The sequence below is a fragment of the Mirounga leonina genome, unplaced genomic scaffold (assembly GCF_011800145.1).
Source record: "Mirounga leonina isolate KUSES-001 unplaced genomic scaffold, KU_Mleo_1.0 Mir_92, whole genome shotgun sequence".
Classification (NCBI taxonomy): domain Eukaryota; kingdom Metazoa; phylum Chordata; class Mammalia; order Carnivora; family Phocidae; genus Mirounga; species Mirounga leonina.
In genome coordinates this window covers 7550446-7569423 of record NW_023270852.1, presented here as the reverse complement: position 1 = coordinate 7569423, position 18978 = coordinate 7550446, and the positions used below count along the sequence as shown (strand labels likewise).

At 39.5% G+C, this 18978-nt stretch overlaps 1 protein-coding gene and 1 non-coding gene across 4 annotated transcripts in view; both read left to right on the top strand.

Annotated features, from left to right (window-relative positions):
* Positions 1 to 18978, top strand: part of SWAP70 (switching B cell complex subunit SWAP70) — an 80301-nt gene that overhangs the window by 19454 nt on the left and 41869 nt on the right. Inside the window, exons 2-3 of one of the 3 annotated variants that reach the window (XM_034995589.1) lie at positions 7586 to 7633; positions 7896 to 8036. The exons of 1 other annotated variant lie outside the window; for it this stretch is intronic. In XM_034995589.1, coding sequence (XP_034851480.1) covers positions 8004 to 8036 — 33 coding nt within the window. In that variant the 5' untranslated portion in view covers positions 7586 to 7633; positions 7896 to 8003. The remainder of the gene's footprint in view (positions 1 to 7585; positions 7634 to 7895; positions 8037 to 18978) is intronic. One more of the 3 variants, XM_034995587.1, reaches the window with a different exon arrangement.
* Positions 7663 to 7854, top strand: LOC118004368. The gene has a single exon (XR_004677561.1). It is a non-coding gene; the product is annotated as a U2 spliceosomal RNA (small nuclear RNA).

The window sequence follows — 18978 nt, the reverse complement described above, 5'->3', positions numbered from 1 at the left end:
CACCTGGGCTGCTCAGTCGGTTAAGTGTCTGACTCTTGGTCTCAGTTCAGGTCTTGATCTCAGGGTCATGAGTTCAAGCCTGTGTTGGGCTCTATGCTGGGCATGGAGTCTATTTAAAAAAAAAAAAGAATTATCTGGTCCAAAATGTCAGTAGTGATGGAGAAAACCTTCTCTATTCCTTCTCCAGTGTTGGGTGGTGGCTATGTTCACTCCCCTATATCTGTTCAAACATCAGGTATTGTTACTCAAGGAAAAAGAAACCGCTCTTTTAGTTTGCATTATTTTGATTACTGGTGAGGTTAAGCATCTTTTTCTATATTTATTAGCCATCAGTTTCTTTTACAAATTTCCCATTTATGTCCATTGTCCATTTTTTAAATTAGGTTCTCATCTTTAATTTAGAAGAGTAATTTGAATATTGGAGCTATCAGCCTTTTTTTGTTTCTTTGTGGTATCTCTTTTTAAAGGGAAATTTAAAAAAATTTTGTCGTCAAATTTATTGATATTTTCTGTTTGATTTCTGAAGAGGGCTAAGTTGATTAATTGCCTGAAATAACTTATTAAAGGTGGTTCATTTAGAATGAAATCCAGTGGCATTTACTGTAGGTAGTTTAATGGCATATAGTCTGTAGACAACATCACAACAGGTGGTTTTGAGTTAGATATCCTGCCTTAATCTGTCTGTAAGTGTTACACTCCTACTAGAGTCTCTGTGAAACATATGGAATACAACTATTAGGCAGGGTTCCCTCCCTTGCTGAGCTGCAGCTAGGTATTTGAGATACTGGCATATGAAACAATTCATTTAAATGCTGAGTAGGAGTTCAGTGGACAGGAGGGCCAGTAAAGGTTTCCTAGAGTTTATGGAGAATGACCCAGTCTTGAAGGATATAACTAGGCAGAAGGGAATGTTTCTGGCACCCCATTGTTGTGGGACAGGCAAATAGGAGACTTGGGTTCTCATCCCTGTTTTGTTACTAATCAGTGTGTGACTTAGGCCAAGTCTCAGGCCCCAGTCTTTTTATCTGTGAAATAGGAGACAGGAGTAGGATATTTCCTAAGATTGTTGTCGTTAAAATATTATAGTTTTACTGTTAAAAGAGAATTTTTAGAAAGAATTCATTCAGCATTTATTGAAAGCCTTCTGCCTTCTGGATAGCATGTGAGGTACTGTGGGAATGCAAGGATAGATAAGACAATGGGCCTTTCAGAAATTTACGATCTTGGGAGAGAAAAATCATTTGTGGTAGTGCAAAATAAAAAGTACAGAGTGCTTGGGAAATGCAGAGTGAGGAAAGGCCATCTTGATTTTGGGTGGTGGAGGCTTCTGAAAGGGATAGCATTTATGTTAGGTAGAAATGGAGGTGTAGGGGTGGTTGGAGCAAAGGCCTGGAGGGAAGGGGTGTGGTACGGGGTTTGTGTGTGGTGCAGTGAGTAAACTTGTTTGGTGGGATTTGTATGGTTGGTACAGAGGGGTAGGAAGAAATGCTAGAAAGCTAAAGAGGGCCTGACCTGTTGAGTGATTTAAATACAGGGCTGAGATACTTACTTGGTTTTTACTTCTGTAGGCTTTTGATGAATTTTAGATGAGGGAATAATGTGTTATAAGCGGCACTTTAAGATTAATTTGGTAAGGGGTGCCTGGGTGGCTCAGTTGGTTAAATATCTGCCTTTGGCTTGGGTCATGACCTCAGGGTCCTGGGATCAAGCCCCACATTGGGCTCTCTGGCTCAGCCGGGAGCCTGCTTCTCCCTCTCCCTCTGCCTGCTGCTCTGCCTACTTGTGTTCTCTCTCTGTCAAATGAATAAATAAATAAAATCTTAAAAAAAAAAGATTAATTTAGTAAAAGTTTCTAGGATGGTGATTGCATTTAGGGACTAAGTCAACATTGACTTGGAGATTTCTGAGGCTGAATACAATGAAGATAATTTAAGAGAAAGCAAGTGAGACTTAAACAGTGATAAGCAGGATGAAAGGATATTGCCAGGAAAGGGAAAATGACTCTATGTGGTAAGGGGCAGGACTTCTATTAAGACAATGCTCTTAAGGCAGGGCATAATACTGGTAGGAAATTGGTCATTCTGGTTCATTGTTAGGAAGAGTTTTCTGGTAATTCGCCATTAGCTTGAAATTTTATAAATCAGGCAGGAATTTTCATGTTTTTTTTTTTTTTTAAAGATTGCTTATTATGAATTATAATTCTATAATTGTGTTGGTTCAGATAAACTTGTTGGAATAGAGATCCCCACCCCCCTTTTCTTCAGTGTTGAAGTTGCCCATTACGCACATCCTGTAAAGGGAAACTGTGTGACTTGTTGGTGGGGGGGGTGGGGCACATTTCAGAGAACCTTTATAATCGCTAAATCTTTGGGAGGGAGGAGGGTAAACATTATGCACTCATGTGTGTTAAAACACTGATTAGTCGTTTATCATCCTTGATTTTGTTTTCATGATAGTTGGAGTAAAGTGCTTAAAAAGGGTAAATGGCAAACCACTAAACAGGAACAGACCAACGAACAGGGCTCATGCAGCTAATTAGTCATCTCTTGTCAGCAAAGACCCTGCAGAGGCAATAGTAGATAGTTATGAAAGAACTGGAGACATGGGTTGTTGGCATGGGTATGGATCTTTTATTGTAGTAACAATAGTTTATTCTTCAAATCAGGGGAATGAGAGCAAAGTTGCTTAGGCAATCATGTGGGCGCTAAAAGAATGGCCTTTGGAGGAGCAGACATTTGAAGTGGGATAAATTCAACTTTTTTGAGAAACTTGCAAACATTCTGATTAGAGTGATTCAGGGGCAGTCCTTATACAAATCAAGCACTTGCAGGCCTCTTTCCTCCTGATTGCTTTTGTCCTGATCTGCTTTCCAGCTTCCTCATCTGGAGAGGCTAGCGCCTCTTGGAACTGGTTCCCCCAAAGGTGGGTGCTAGGAGATGGGGGCTCCCTGAGAGAGAGAATGGTCCCAGAGTTCTAGGCATATGTAGTTCTTTGCCCCTGGATTTAACTTGGCTCCACAAAATAGTGCCAGCTATCTTACTGGGTCCTGGAGTACTGTCTAGGTAGGGCTAGGGAAGCACCAAGCCATCACTGCACCTTATCTACAACATGCATGCATCGCCATAGGGTCATAGGGCTCTCTGTTCTTCCAGAAAGAGAGGGAAAGTGGCAAATGTGGAAAGGGCATCAGAGCAGGAGGCTTGGGTTCTAGTCCCAGTTTCACTACACATAAAATTCTGTGATTTGGGGCACATCTCCTAATCTCTGACTCAGCCTCTTCATCTGTAAAATAGCAATAATACCTACTTTTCCCAGGGGTGAGACTAAAACCAACTAATGGATGATGCAAGTCTATTCTAAAAAGCATAAACTACTGTACAAGCATATAGAGTGTTTACTTCTTCTTAATAGTTTATATTCTGTCCCTCAAGATTTTGGTTTCTTTATACATTTTATTTTTTATTAAAAAAATTGAGATAATGTTTAGGCTTTTAAAAATTGCTGATAAATTTTTTTTTTTAAGATTTTATTTATTTCTTTGAGAGAGAAAGAGGGAGCACAAGAGCAGGGGCAGGAGAAGCAGACTCCACTGAGCAGGGAGCCCAATGCAGGGCTCGATCCCAGGTACCCTGAGATCATGACCTGAGCCGAAGGCAGATGCTTAACAGACTGAGCCACCCAGGTGCACCACCCCACCTTTTAAAAAGATTTTATTTATTTATGCTGATAAAAATTTTTGAGAAGTTTTAAAGATAGCACACTTTTTTTTTTTTAAAGATTTTATTTATTTATTTGAGAGAGAGAATGAGAGACAGAGAGCACGAGAGGGAAGAGGGTCAGAGGGAGAAGCAGACCCCCTGCTGAGCAGGGAGCCCGATGTGGGACTCGATCCCGGGACTCCAGGATCATGACCTGAGCTGAAGGCAGTCGCTTAATCAACTGAGCCACCCAGGCGCCCCAATAGCACACTTTTTAAAAATTTCTTTTAGTAACAAAATCTTTTCAGTTATCTATTATTCAGTTTTTTTGTTTGATGAAGACTTTCCTATTCTAGGCCATATTAACAATGAAAAAAGCTGAATTTATGATCGAATTAGAGCTCTTGCTGAATTCATAAAATGAGTTTGGGTTGACAGTTAAGGATTGGGCTTTAAAAAAATTTTTTTTAGAAGGAGTTTTTAACACCTTATTCTGCAGTGAGGATGCTGAGACTGAGCAAATAGGTAGCAAAACATTAAACCATTATAAAATGGTAAGTGGCAAACCACTGAACAGGAACAGACTGCATGAGCAGGGCTGGCACTCAGATCTCCTCTAGGGTCCTTATTATTATTAAGTGTTGTCTCCCTCACAGTTTGTTTAAATAAATAAAGATAAAGGAGGTTAAGAAAATTGTCATTGAGTTCAGCTATTCCTCTCTTTAACACAAATGCTGTTTAATTGTCCAACTCTAGAGTTCAAATCTAAATCTTCTTGGATCAATGAATTGAACTAAGCACCTACACATACAAAGAGCATTGTTGACTTTAGAGAACTAAAACCATGATGTTCCTTATTACTAGAGAGTGTTGGACCAGGGATTACAAAACCTGAATTCTAGTCTCAGTTCTGCTAAGTAAATTAGTTAAAAAAATGAAACAAATTTTATCTCTTTGAGCCAGTACTCACCATCTATGAGTATGACAATATGGCATCCAAAGCCCCTTCCAGGACTTTAGTTGGCAGATCTATGAAACCTGAAGGTAGAGAAGGAGGGGTGTGGGAGAGATTGGTGTCTCCTTTTTGTACCCTGAGGAGTTTGCATTAATCAGCTACATTTCTCATGTTATTCCCCTATCTGAAAGCCTGCCAATTGCCCTTTCCTGTCCCAAAAGCCCTCCTTATTTTAAGGCCTAGGTTACATTTCACTTCCTCTATGAAGTCACTTTAACACACATTGTTTCTCTTTTCTGAACTCATTGATTGTCCTTACATCTCACTCATCTGTTAATCATGGTACATTCCTTTGGAATATGCCTTCCTCTTATACCTATCTCTAGAGAGTAGATTAATGTAAAACAAAAAATAGAGACTTTGAAGATAAATTGATTTAGCTGTGTGATCTTAGGTTAGCCCCTTTTTAAAAATACATGTTTAATTTTTTAAATAGGTAGAACATTTTTGAATAGGTAAAATTTTTTTCAAACTTAAGAAAAAGGGGAGGTGCAGCGAAAAGTGTACCTCAGGTCTACCACCAAGGTAATCTTTCCCCTACTGTTATTAGTTTCTTATATAATCTGCTAGAGTTTTTAAGAAATAAAACCTTTATTTATTTATTTATTTTTAAGATTTATTTATTTGTCAGAGAGAGAGAGAGCATGCACAAGCAGGGGGAGTGGCAGGCGGAGGGAGAAGCAGACTCCCTGCTGATCAAGGAGCCCAGTGTGGGGTTTGATCCCAGGACCCTGGGATCATGATCTGAGCTGAAGGCAGAGGCTTAACGACTGAGCCACCCAGATGCGCCTCTGCTAGAGTTTCTTATTTTTTCTTTCTTTCTTTCTTTTTTTTTTTTTTAAAGATTTTATTTATTTGACAGAGAGAGACATAGCGAGAGAGGGAACACAAGCAGGGGGAGTGGGAGAGGGAGAAGCACGCTTCCTGCGGAGAAGGGAGCCTGATGTGGTGCTCAATCCCAGGACCCTGGGATTATTACCTGAGCCGAAGGCAGACGCATAATGACTGAGCCACCCAGGTGTCCTCTTTCTTTTTCTTTTATATAAAAGATGGCACACTAAACAATCTTAAGCGTATTGCTTTTTTTACTTAACTTATCTTGGAGATCTTTTCATACCACCACACAGTGAACTTCCTTATTGTTCTTAATGTTTTATGAATGCATCATAATTTAACCAGTGGTTAGGAATTTTTAGTTGATTAAAGTCCTAAATGATTTCAGATTTGAATGACCTTTGAGCCTTAGCTGAGAAAATTGCTCCTTATTTCTCCAAACTCATATTTCTATAGTACATTACAGGTTTTAAGCACTTTACGTTCTTGCAGTTGATCCTCACAAAACCTCTTTGGAAGAAGATAATTACTCCATAAGTTGTACTAGGTAAATAGAGAAAGGAAATATCTATTTAGGTTTTTGCCGACTGTGGTGCAGGATTCTTCAGCAAGAGCTCTACCGCACTCTTTTCATGTGCTCTGCTATTGGCAAATAGAGATTTTGCTTGAGAAACACAGCCTGCTTTGTAGGGGTTGATAAAAGTCTTCATTACTTCATTTATAACCATTTGTGAATTTACTTCCTTTACTTTACTTACTTCCTTAAAACCAGTAGAGCATGTAGAAAAGGATCTCCACATAAATGAAGCTTTGAGAAACAAAACAAATATAAAGAGAAGATATGCAAATATTCTTTTTATAGGTTACTTTTTTTAATCTTAAAAAATCCTAACTGAAGTATGTATATGCAGGAAAAAGTGGCATTGAAAGTTTCATTGAGATGAATGTGGTTCTTCAAGTGATTAAATGTGTAGGGCTGAGAAAAGTAGGGAGTATTTTAACCTGGGATTTAACGTCTGGTAAGATTCTCTTAAAGCAAGTACAGCCTGAGCTATGTAATTGACCTGTTTAGAATGCACAAATGAAATGGGAGGGGTTTAAGTTTTACTCTAAAATTTTCATTTAATATAAAATGAGATTAGTACTCACAGATCCCCCAGACTGCTAATTGAACTGCCTGAGTGTTAAAGTATGCACTCAGGTTATGCCAAAACCAGTAATGCTTTATATACGGAATGCAAATCTGAGATATTTTTGCAATTAATTTTTCTCCTATTTCTAAACCAGGCCCTTGATTTCTTTTCTGCTTTTATGTTTATGTTCTTTTAGATTCATGCTGAAAACTTAGCCCAGTATCCTAGAATTTTAGAGATATTTGGACACTTAGAGATTGCTAATTAATATTTAGTACCTTTGTATATTAACTTGGCCCTTTGTATTGAACCAAGTGAGAACACCGGAGCCCAGAGAGGTGTGATTGGCCCTGGTCAGTCACTTTGTCCAGAACCTTCGGCTGCAGCTGCCCAGTTCCATGTTCTTTCCCTTACAGCTCTAACTGACTGACACTGCCCTACTTGGGGAGAAGTTTAATTTTGAAAACATCCTCTTGGTCCTTCCCCACTTTTTTCTTTCTAACGTGGGCCAAGTAATAAAAAATTGTAAGGAATATTATAGTCACAGATACTTAAGCATTTTTTTTAAGTATAGTTGACACACGGTGTACATTAGTTTCAGGTGGACAACATAGTGATTCAACTTCTCTATACGTTATGCTGTGCTCACCACAAGGATAGCTACCGTCTGTCACCATAGAGTGTTATTACAGTCTCATGGACTGAGTTCCCTATGTCGTTCCCTTTATTCCTGTGTAGAGTCACAGATCTTGCATGGAGCCAGCTCATTGTAGGCATGTAAAAGAGACTTGTTTGAAGTGAACCAGAACTGGGGAGGGACTGAGGTAACAACCAAGTGAAGAGCAGGCAGCCAAGCAGTACTCACCCCATATTTGTTAGCTTATTCTCCATCTTTCTCTCCCTAGGGCAGGGAGCAGCCAGTTGTGTTCAGACAGTGAAGCTGCCATGTGTTGGTGAGCGGATGCCTTTAAACTACTTTCTTATTGCTTCTCGGCCTTTTGGCTAAGATCAAGTGTAGTATCTGTTCTTATCAGTTTAATATCTGATACGTCCTCTATCTGAGGACAATATAGTAAATGGATTTTTGGAGCTGGGAGATGGAATAGGAGCTTGCTCTGTCCACTCCGCACATCGACCTGGTTATTGCAGTACTTCCAGGAATGGTGCACCCCCAATTTAAAAAAGCTAAAATAAACTACTTTCTTTCCCCCTTAGGTCCTTTCCCATAACCTGTGCACGGTGCTGAAGGTTCCACATGACCCTGTTGCCCTTGAAGAGCACTTCAGGGATGATGATGAGGGGCCCGTCTCCAATCAGGGCTACATGCCATATTTAAACAAGTTCATTTTGGAAAAGGTATGCTTCTAATGTCTTCTTGCTTATAGCGTTGTTTGATTTGCACATTTCAAGTGGGCCCCAGAGCCCCTTGCTGGTGAGTTCACTAAGGAGTTCAGGTGTGAGGCATCAGGAGGATAAATCAGAAAGGAAAGAAAGAAATGGGAGACTGACATTTCCTATTTCTTCCTCTTCTCCACGGTCTTCTAAAACTTGGTTTGATATTTTACAACTTGGCTCATTTTTTGAAATTAAGAGCTGTATTTTGTATTAGTCTATAATGTCTTCTCAGAGTGCTTTTTTTTTTCTTTTTAAATTCTGTTCCACATGTACTGGCAATGATTGTTAAAGCATGGGTATGTTAGGGTAAGATGTGAATACCAAAGGTGATGTTAATTATCTTTACTAAATAGCTGTTGTACAGCAAAGTTTTCATCATGGACTTTTAGGGTACCACTCAGATGCTTCCTCTGGGGTATATTATGAGTAAAGATGCTGCAAAAACCTATTTTGTGTTTGGAAGCCAAATATAACCTATTGGCATTGCTGCCATGTTCAGTTTCTCTTTTGGTTTGGATAACTAAAAATTGACACAAGAAGGTGTTGAATTTAATGTACTTCTATTTCTTTTTAGAAGAAAATAATCTAAACTGATGGCGCCTTCAAATAATTTAAAAAATTGGTCATTAAAAATTATGAAAGTGGGGCGCCTGGGTGGCTCAGTTGGTTAAGCGACTGCCTTCAGCTCAGGTCATGATCCTGGAGTCCTGGGATCGAGTCCCACATCAGGCTCCCTGCTCAGCAGGGAGTCTGCTTCTCCCTCTGACCCTCCTCCCTCTCATGCTCTCTGTCTCTCTCTCATTGTCTCTCTTGCAAATAAATAAAATCTTAAAAAAAAAAAAGTTATGAAAGTTTGCATATGCTTATTAAATAGGCAATTAATACAAAAATAGATGAAATAGAAAGTGAATGTCTCTTTACTCTTCTAGTCTCACTCTCTAGGAGTAACCGCTCTTGACAGTTTGGTGAATATCTTTGCAGATCTTTTTAAATGTGTACATGCAGACACACCTCTACATAATACATAGTGTTTTGTTTCCATATTAAGATCATGCTATATATAAAGTTCTTCAAATTGTTTTTTTAACCGAATGATATATTGGTGTCATTTTTCCATTTTGTGTACACTTAGTTTAGATATGAAAGTAATCATATATTCACATGAATGGCTGAGAAATTCCTGCTTTTGCCTATTTCTAACACCAAGCATGAAACTTTTGGATATATTTTAAAAATGCCTTTCAAAAGTGACAATGATAATACTTTAAAATTAAAAGTAAAATACATTTAGGGGCACCTGGCTGGCTAAGTCAGAGAAGCATGTGACTCTTGATCTTGGGGTTGTGGGTTTGAGCCCCACGTTGGGTGTAGAGATGACTTATATAAATAAGCTTAAAAAAACATTTAAAAACTATATTATTCCATCACCTAAATACCACCACAACTATTTACATACTTTTTTCTATGGATTCTTTGGATTTTTATTGCTGTATATGTATACATTTTTTTTATAGTTTAGTGTCTTTGTAATAGGTATGGTAATTAAAATTTATGATAATAAGTTAGTGGTTTGGAAAATGTCAAAGTGTTGATGAGGATTCTTTAAAAAAATCTCATGTTTTAGGGGTGCCTGGGTGGCTCAGTCGTTAAGCGTCTGCCTTCGGTTCAGGTCATGGTCCCAGGGGCCTGGGATCGAGCCCTGCATAGGGCTCCCTGTTCAGTGGGGAGCCCGCTTCTCCCTCTCCCTCTGACTGCCGCTCCCCCTGTTTGTGCTCTCTCTCTGTCAAATAAATAAATAAAATCTTAAAAAAAAAATCGCATGTTTTTCAGAAATTTTATTGCAAAGGTTGTCAAGATTACAGTGTGTTCATTTTTGTAGTATTCTTTGTACCTATTGTCTATTATTCCACATTAGCCTCACAATACAATTTTCTGCTCTTTGTGTTTGTTTTCTGTGTATATGTGTTATATGTTTAAGTATTCCCTGCAGAGATGATAACATTGCTTTGATCATGCCTAATAATTAGGAAAAAAAGAGAAATCATACCATAATGAAATGCAAGACTTAGTAAGACTCACAGAAACCACAAATTGTGTGATTCCATTTATATGAAATGCCCCCAATAGGCAAACACATAGAGATAAAAAGTAGATTAGTGGTTGACAGAGGTTGAGGGGAGGTGGGAATGGTGAGTAACTACCAATGGGCTTGTGGTTTCTTTTTGGGATGATGAAAATATTCTAGAATTAGATAGTGACGGTGGTTGCAAAACTTTGTGAATATATTAAAAACTATTGAGTTGTACACTTTAAAGTGCAAATTTTATGGTATGTGAATTATATTTCAATAAAAAATGTTTAGGGGTGCCTGGGTGGCTCAGTTGGTTAAGCGTCTGCCTTCGGCTTGGGTCATGATCTCAGGATTGAGCCCCGTATCAGGCTCCCTGCTCAGCAGGGAGTCTGCTTCTCCCTCTCCCTCGGCTCCTCCCCCTGTTTGTGCTGTCTCTCTCTTTCTCTCTCTCGCTCGCTCATTGTCTCTTCTCATATAAATAAAATCATTAAAAAATGTTTTAATCAAATTATACAGAAACTGATTTGTGAGGTCTCAAAACTTCATAGTATGATGCTGTACTATTTTCTGGAGTTTTTCCTGGGTGCTGTTCTGTTCATTGATGAGGTAGCTCATTTGTGTTCTGTGGTTGTATTATAAGTAAATATATCTTAAATTCCACAAATATTTGATGACCTGCTGTGTGAGTGTGTTTAATCTTAAAAATTAAAGACAATCAGGGGTGCCTGTTGCTCAGTTAAGCGTCCCAACTCTTGATTTTGGCTCAGGTCATGATCTCAGGGTTCTGAGATGGAGCCCTGCCTTGGGGTCTGCACTGGGTGTGGAGCCTGCCTAAGATTCTCTCCCTCTCCTTCTGCCCTCCACCCCCCACCCCTAAATTAAAAGACAATGAGCAGAATTATGTCTGTTATTAAAATATAGAACATACTGGGAGATATTCAGAAATCTGAAAATTGCCTTTTCAGTGCTAAAATTTGTGTGGGGTGGGCCAGTGGATAGGGAAACATGGTTTCATATCTCAAAGTGCTGTACTCTAATACTGTATTTTGTTCTCCTTGGTGTAACTTTTGTTAAATATCTTGAACTTTAAGTTTTAAAATGGTTTTTTTTGGTTTTAGTATTTAGGCATTTTAAAGTTTTATAATTGGGGGAGAAAATATAGCAGTATTTAAAAAGTTCAAAATAAGCCACTAAGTTTGGAGAAAAACTTATTCACAAAATGAGTGAGGATATGATGAAACAGTAAGTTCTTGTTTACATTATTGCTTAGCCACCTGGAGTGGAATTTTGCCAGTCCTTCAATCCAAATAAAGCAGCCAAGGTTTCCATGGTGTGGGTTTAAACTGAGCAAAGATTAGTGCCTTGTTTTGAAACGTGGTTGAAAAAGTGCCAATAGTGACTGGAGAATGTTAACATAAAGTTTAGAGATTGTAATCGGTTATGCAAAAGAAATAGAAAATAATGACTAAATTTGCAAGATGTGATATACATATCTGTGTGTCATATACATATGTATATCTATATATCACACACACTATCTCATTTGATCCTTATGTTAATCCTGCAATGCATAACTGGAATTCTTCCCATTTAACTCAGGAGGAAACAGAGCATAAGGTTGCCTAACAAATAAGGGTTAGATTTTAAACCTAAGCCGTTTAATTTCTAGATCAGTGTTCTTTTAACTGTACTGTTGAGGGATTAATTACTTCCTTTTAGAATTATTTTTTTTCTAGCTATTGGGTATATAGGGGAAGGGGAAAGTGGCTTAAAAGCTATTCTGACAAATCTCAAACTCTGTCAGCCTCTAGTTCTCTTAGGTTTTTTCTCAAAAGTTTTAAGATGAGTCTTTTCTTGGGGGCGCCTGGGTGGCTCAGTCGTTAAGCGTCTGCCTTCGGCTCAGGTCGTGATCTCAGCGTCCTGGGATCGAGCCCCGCATCGGGCTCCCTGCTCGGCGGGAAGCCTGCTTCTCCCTCTCCCACTCCCCCTGCTTGTGTTCCCTCTCTCACTGGGTCTCTCTCTGTCAAATAAATAAATAAAATCTTTAAAAAAAAAAAGATGAGTCTTTTCTCTTAATTGGTATCTGTTTTTTTTTTTTTTTTTAAGATTTTATTTATTTATTGAGAGAGAGAGAATGAGAGACAGAGAGCACGAGAGGGAAGAGGGTCAGAGGGAGAAGCAGACCCCCCGCTGAGCAGGGAGCCCAATGTGGGACTCGATCCCGGGACTCCAGGATCATGTTGTCATGAAGGCAGTCGCTTAACCAACTGAGCCACCCAGGTGCCCCTGGTGTGTTTTTTTTTAATAAAGATTTTTATTTATTTATTTGACAGAGAGAGACACAGCAATAAAGGGAACACAAGCAGGGGGAGTGGGAGAGGGAGAAGCAGGCTTCCCACTGAGTAGGGAGCCTGATGCGGGGATGGATCCCAGGACCCCGAGATCATGACCTGAGCTGAAGGCAGACGCTTAATGACTGAGCCACCCAGGTGCCCCAGTATCTGGTGTTCTTTAGTGTTCATTCTTATCACTTTTTCCCCAGGTGGTTTTAGAGGTTTTTTGCCTTTGCCTAGGAGAATTATTCTGAAGGGGTTTTGGGACTAAGAGATAAATCATGTTGAAATTCACTTTCTAAAAAGTAATTTTTCCATTTGATTTCTGTATTTGCTTCTTCAGAGATAGTCATATTCCTGTTGTTCTTCACATTGATAGAATTTATTTTCAGCTTTCCTGAGACATCAAATGATTAATATGCCTGTGTTCTTGTATCAAATATTTTGCCTTCCCCGAGTGTTAACTTTTTTTATTTTTTTGCTTGTTTGTTAAAGTCCTTCTTTGGTAAAGAATGGAATTCTGTAAACATTTAGGAAGAATGTTTTTGTGAGCCTCCCCTCTCTTGTTTTGCAAAGAGACCTTATACCTGGATTATCTGACAGTGAATACTTGAAGAAAGCAGTATATTGTTACCTTTTTACTACTGAGCCCCAATACACTACATCAAAAGCTAGTTCTGCTTTAGAATATTTATGTGGCAATCTAATTCTTTCATTGAGATTTAATAGCCTGTTAGGCTTTTGGGTCTGAATCATTGTCAGTTCTTTTTTCCTGATTCCACATGTTAAGGGTTAGTCTGTGCTATTATGACTAAAACCAATAATCCATTGGCAAGATGCCAAGTCCTCATTGGGACATCTGCCACTTTTCTAGCACAATCCTTTTCTTTTTGGCTTTTTGGAAACATACATACACATGGAAGAAGAACAAAAAGAAACCTTTCAGTTCAATATAATGTCCTTTCTCTAGAGGTTAGTAGCCTCTGCATTCTGTTTTCCTAGGCTGACATACCAAATGCTTGCTGGTCACATCAGTTCTAGTTCTTCCATAATGAGGTTTCAAATTCTGTTATTCGAATCCTTATACCATCAGCAATCAAAATGTCTTCAAATGGGTGCCTAACAACTGTCATTTATAGGAAGTCATAATGCTCTTAACTACCCAAAACCATGTTTTTGTACAGTTCTTTTTATTGTCCTTTAGCCTATGTTATTTTTTCTTTCATTGTTGCTTAAGAGTTATATAGTATTATTTTGGCACAATGGCTCAGTTGGGCTCTACATTTTCATCATCTTTGTGAAGTTATGCAGCACTAAAAACTTTTTTTTTAATTTTAATTTTTTGAGAGAGGGAGAGCATGCGTTTGAGGTGGGGGGTGGTTGGAGAGGGACAGAGAGAGAGAGGGAGAGAATCTTAAACAGGTGCCATGCCCAGTGCAGAGCCCGACATGAGGCTCTATCTCACGACACTGAGATCATGACCTGAGCGGAAATCAGGAGTTGGACATTTAATCGACTGAGCCACCCAGGTGCCCAGCACTAAAAACTTCTGGTGAAAAAAGAGGTTAAATGCTGAAAACTGGTTGCCTTCATGCCCATTGAGTACTGTGGCCAGCAATATAAGTCTAAGAGTGATGTAGTTTAAAGAAATACTGTTTTTTAAAATAAAAGCCTTATTGAGATTTTCACATGTCATGCAATTTAATTATTTGAAGTGTATAATTCAGCGGTTCTTGCTATAACCACTTTTTTTTTTAAAGATTTTATTTATTTATTTGTCAGAGAGAGGTGTGCACAAACGGGGAGCGGCAGGCAGAGGGAGAAGCAGACTCGCCGCTGAGCAGGGAGCCTGATGTGGGACTCGATCCCAGGACCTTGGGATCATGACCTGAACGTTTAAATGACTGAGCCACCCAAGCATCCTAGTCACTTAAAAAAAAAAGGGGGGGGGGGGCGTCTGGGTGGCTCAGTCGTTAAGCGTCTGCCTTCAGCTCAGGTCATGATCCCAGGGTCCTGGGATCGAGCCCCGCATCGGGCTCCCTGCTCGGCGGGAAGCCTGCTTCTCCCTCTCCCACTCCCCCTGCTTGTGCTCTCTCTCTCGCTGTCTCTCTTTGTCAAATAAATAAATAAAATCTTTAAAAAAAAAAAGATTTATTTGTGTATTTTAGAGAGAGAGTGAGCGTGAGTGGGGGGAGGGGCAGAGAGAGAGGGAGACAGGTAGACTCCCTGCTGAGTGGGGAGCCTGACACAGGGCTCAGTCCCAGGATCCTGAGATCATGGCCTGAGCTGAAACCAAGAGTCCAGCGCTTAACCCACTGAGCCACCCAATGTAGCGTAGTGTAGTCACTTTTTTGTGCAGCCATCACCATAGTCAATTTTAGAATATTTTCCTTACCTTCCTTTAAAAAAAACTGTATCTGTTAGCACTCACAGTCTCCTCCACACTCCTAAGAAACCACTAATCTACTTTCTGTCTGGATTTGCCTATTCTGGACTCATAGATATGAGTGAGGCCTTTTGTGTCTGCCTTCTTTCATTTAGCATGTCTCCGGGGCGCCTGGGTGGCTCAGTTGGTTGAGCGACTGCCTTCGGCTCAGGTCATGATCCTGGAGTCCCGGGATCGAGTCCCGCATCGGGCTCCCTGCTCGGCGGGGAGTCTGCTTCTCCCTCTGACCCTCCTCCCTCTCATGCTCTCTATCTCTCATTCTCTCTCTCTCTCAATAAATAAATAAAATCTTAAAAAAAAAAAAAGATACATTTAGCATGTCTTCAAAATTCATCTACATTGTTGCATGTAATGGTACCTCATTCCTTTTGATCGCTGAATATTTCATTAATTTTTTAAAAAGATTTATTTATTTTAGAGACCATGCACGAGGGGCAGGGAGGGGCAGGAGAAGTATGAGAGAGTCTCAAGGTGACTCCCTGTAGGTGGAGCTCGATCTTACAACCCTGATACCATGACCTGAGCTGAAATCAAGAGTCAGATGCTTGAGCCACCCAGGTGCCCCTCTGCTAAATATTTTAAACACATGTTCTAATTAATTCTTTATATCAACTCCATGGGTTAAGTACCATCATCACTACCATTTTAAAGACAAAGAGACTGGGCCTTGGGTTACATTACTTGCCTAAGGTCACCCAGCTGCTAAGTGGTATTCAGTGATTGTACGGTAATTTTGTCCTGTGGCTTTATAGCTATTCCCTTTTTGGTCGGCTTATATTTTATTTTTATTTTTTTCCCCACTCTTATAAATAATAGTGACTATCCTAGGTAAATCTTTATCTGACTCTAGTTCTCTTTTTAGGATAGATTATTTGAAGTAGAATTATTGATGGAAGAGTATGAATACTGTCTGAGAAAACAAATTCTACAATCAATTTCCAAAGCATCAAATTGGCCAATTTCCATGTCTTCTGAGAACTGTCTCTGTTTCATAGGAACTTTAGTCTTGAGCTGGTTTGGATGAAAATTCTAGTTTAGAAAACATGTGAGTTTGGTTTTGTAAATACTTTTACTACTTTGAATTGGAATTGAGGTCTATAAATAGCATTGCTATCTTGTATGGATTTTAGTGAAAAGGAAATATATGTTGAAAATGAGAACAACTCTACACATTTCTTTTTAGGATATTGTCTTCCATTTGGATACCTTGAAACCACTGGCAGCCATTAGTAGTTTTCCAAAAGATGTGAGACTTTTGATTTATTATGTGTGATATAAACTGGGATTTTGAGCAGTGTATAATCTTAGATAAGATGGAGTATGGAATCATAGATTTCTAGACCTTTTATCGTTACAACAGACCTTGAGATCTTCTCGATATATAGATTTATTTTAATTAAGCAAGAATTAAATATTGAGCCCATACCCTTCAATGGCTTGCTGTTGTTTTAGGTGAAGCCGAACATCCTTATCATGGCATACAGGGCCATGTTCAATTTGGCCTCTGCCACCCTCTCCAGCCTCCTTTTCTTTCTCTCCCCTTCTTGTTCACTTCAGTGCAGTTATGTTGGCCTTCTCTCTGTTCCTCATATTATCAAGACCCTTCCTGCCACAGAGCCTTCAGACATGTCACTTCCTCTGTGGTAAGTCTTCCTCCACCCGTAACATGCATCTAATTCCTACTCATCCTGTAGGTCTCAGCTTGATTGTCACTTCCTCAGGAAGATTTCTCCAGGTAGCACCCCACCCTTACCAGAGCTAACCTGCTGTCCTATAAAGTGTTCTTACACTATCCTCTGTTTTCCCTTTGTAGCATTTACCACAGTTTTCATCATGTAGATGGTTATGTTATTGTTGTATTGTTTGGTACCTGAAAACCCTCCTGGAGTGTAACTTCTGTGACAGGCAAGGACTGGTTCACCATTGTCCAACTCTATTGATTGCTTTCATTTTGTGCAGAAGTTTTAAAGTTTGAAATAGTCTGAGTTGTCCATTTTTGCTTTTGTTGCCTGTGCTGTAAGTATCATATCCAAGAAATCATTGCCTATTCCAATGTCATGAAGCTCTTCCCCTGTGTTTTCTTGTAGGATTTTTATAGTTTCAGGCCTTACATTTAAATTTTTACTCCATTTTGCATTAATTTTTGTATATGGTATAAGATAAGAGCCCATTTTATTCTGCTGCATATGGATATTCAGTCTTCCTAGCACCAGTTGTTGAAGAGACTATCTTTTCCTCATTGTATAGTCTTGGCATCCTTGTTAAAGATCATTTGGCTGCATACATGAGGGTTTATTTCTAGGCTCTGTTTTACTGGTCTGTATGTCTCTCCTTATGCTAGCTAGTACCATACTGTTTTGATTACTGTAGCTTTGTGATATATTTTGAAATTAGGAAGTATAAGGCCTCAACTTTTGTTCTTCTTAAGATTATTTTGGCTATTCATGGTCCTTTGAGATTCTGTGTGAATTTCAGCATGATGTTTTCTGTTGCTGGAAAAAAAATGCCATTGGGATTTTCTTGGGATTGCATTGAATCTGTAAATTCCTTTGGTAGTGGGGACATTTTAGCAATAGTAAGTCTTCCAATCCATGAACATGGGAGGTCTTTCCATTTATTCATATCATCTTTAATTTCTTTCAGTAACATTTTGTAGTTTTCAACGTACAAGTCTTTTGCCTCCTTGGCTAAGTTTATTCCTAAGTATTTTATTCTTTTTGATGCTATGCTAAATGGGATTTTTAAAATTTCTTTTTTAGAGTGTTTGTTGTTAGTGTTTGGAAACATGACTGATTTTTAAGTGTTAATTTGTATCCTGCATCTTTGCCAAATTTTTTTATTAGTTCTAACAGGTTTTCTTTGCGGAATCTTTAGAGTTTTCTACATATAAGAAAGAACATGTTGGGGCGCCTGGGTGGCTCAGATGGTTAAGCGTCTGCTTTTGGCTCAGGTCGTGATCCCAGGGTCCTGGGATCGAGCCCTGCACTGGGCTCCCTGCTCCGCGGGAAGCCTGCTTCTCCCTCTCCCGCTCCCCCTGCTTGTGTTCCCTCTCTCGCTGTGTCTCTCTCTGTCAAATAAATAAATAAAATCTTAAAACAAAACAAACAAAAAAAGAAAGAGCATGTTATCTGCAAACAGGTAATTTTACTTCTTCCTTTCTTTTTTTTTTTTTTAAAGATTTTATTTACTTATTTGACAGAGAGAGACACAGCGAGAGAAGGAACACAAGCAGGGGGAGTGGGAGAGGGAGAAGCAGGCCTTCCGCCGAACAGGGAGCCCGATGCGTGGCTGGATCCCAGGACCCTGGAATCATGACCTGAGCCGAAGGCAGACGCTTAACGACTGAGCCACCCAGGCGCCCCTACTTCTTCCTTTCTAATTTGGATCCCCTTCCTTCCTCCTTTCCTCCCTCCCTCCTTCCTTCTTTTCTTTTCTTTTCTCTTTTCTTTTCCTTTCCTTTTCCTCTTTCTTTTCCTTTTCCTTTTGCTTCTTGCCTGCTTGCCTGCCTGCCTAATTGCTCTGGCTAGGACTTTCAGTATTGTGTTGAATACAAGTAGTGAGAGTGGGCATTCTTACCTTGTTCCTGATCCTAGAGGAACAACTCAGTTTTCCACTGTTGTGTACGATGCTAGCTGTGGGCTTTTCATATCATTTTGTACTTTTAAAAAAATATGTAAATGCCTTCATTTAGTATGTTTTTTTTTTTTTTAAGATTTTATTTATTTATTTGAGAGAGAATGAGAGAGAGCACATGAGAGGGGGGAGGGTCAGAGGGAGAAGCAGACTCCCCGCCGAGCAGGGAGGCTGATGCGGAACTCGATCCCAGGACTCCAGAATCATGACCTGAGCCGAAGGCAGTTGCCCAACCAACCGAGCCACCCAGGAGCCCAAGGCATGTTCATTTTATTTTATTTTATTTTTTTTAAAGATTTTATTTATTTATTTGAGACAGAGAGAATGACAGAGACAGAGAGCACATGAGAGGGGGGAGGGTCAGAGGGAGAAGCAGGCTCCCCGCCGAGCAGGGAGCCCGATGCGGGACTCGATCCCAGG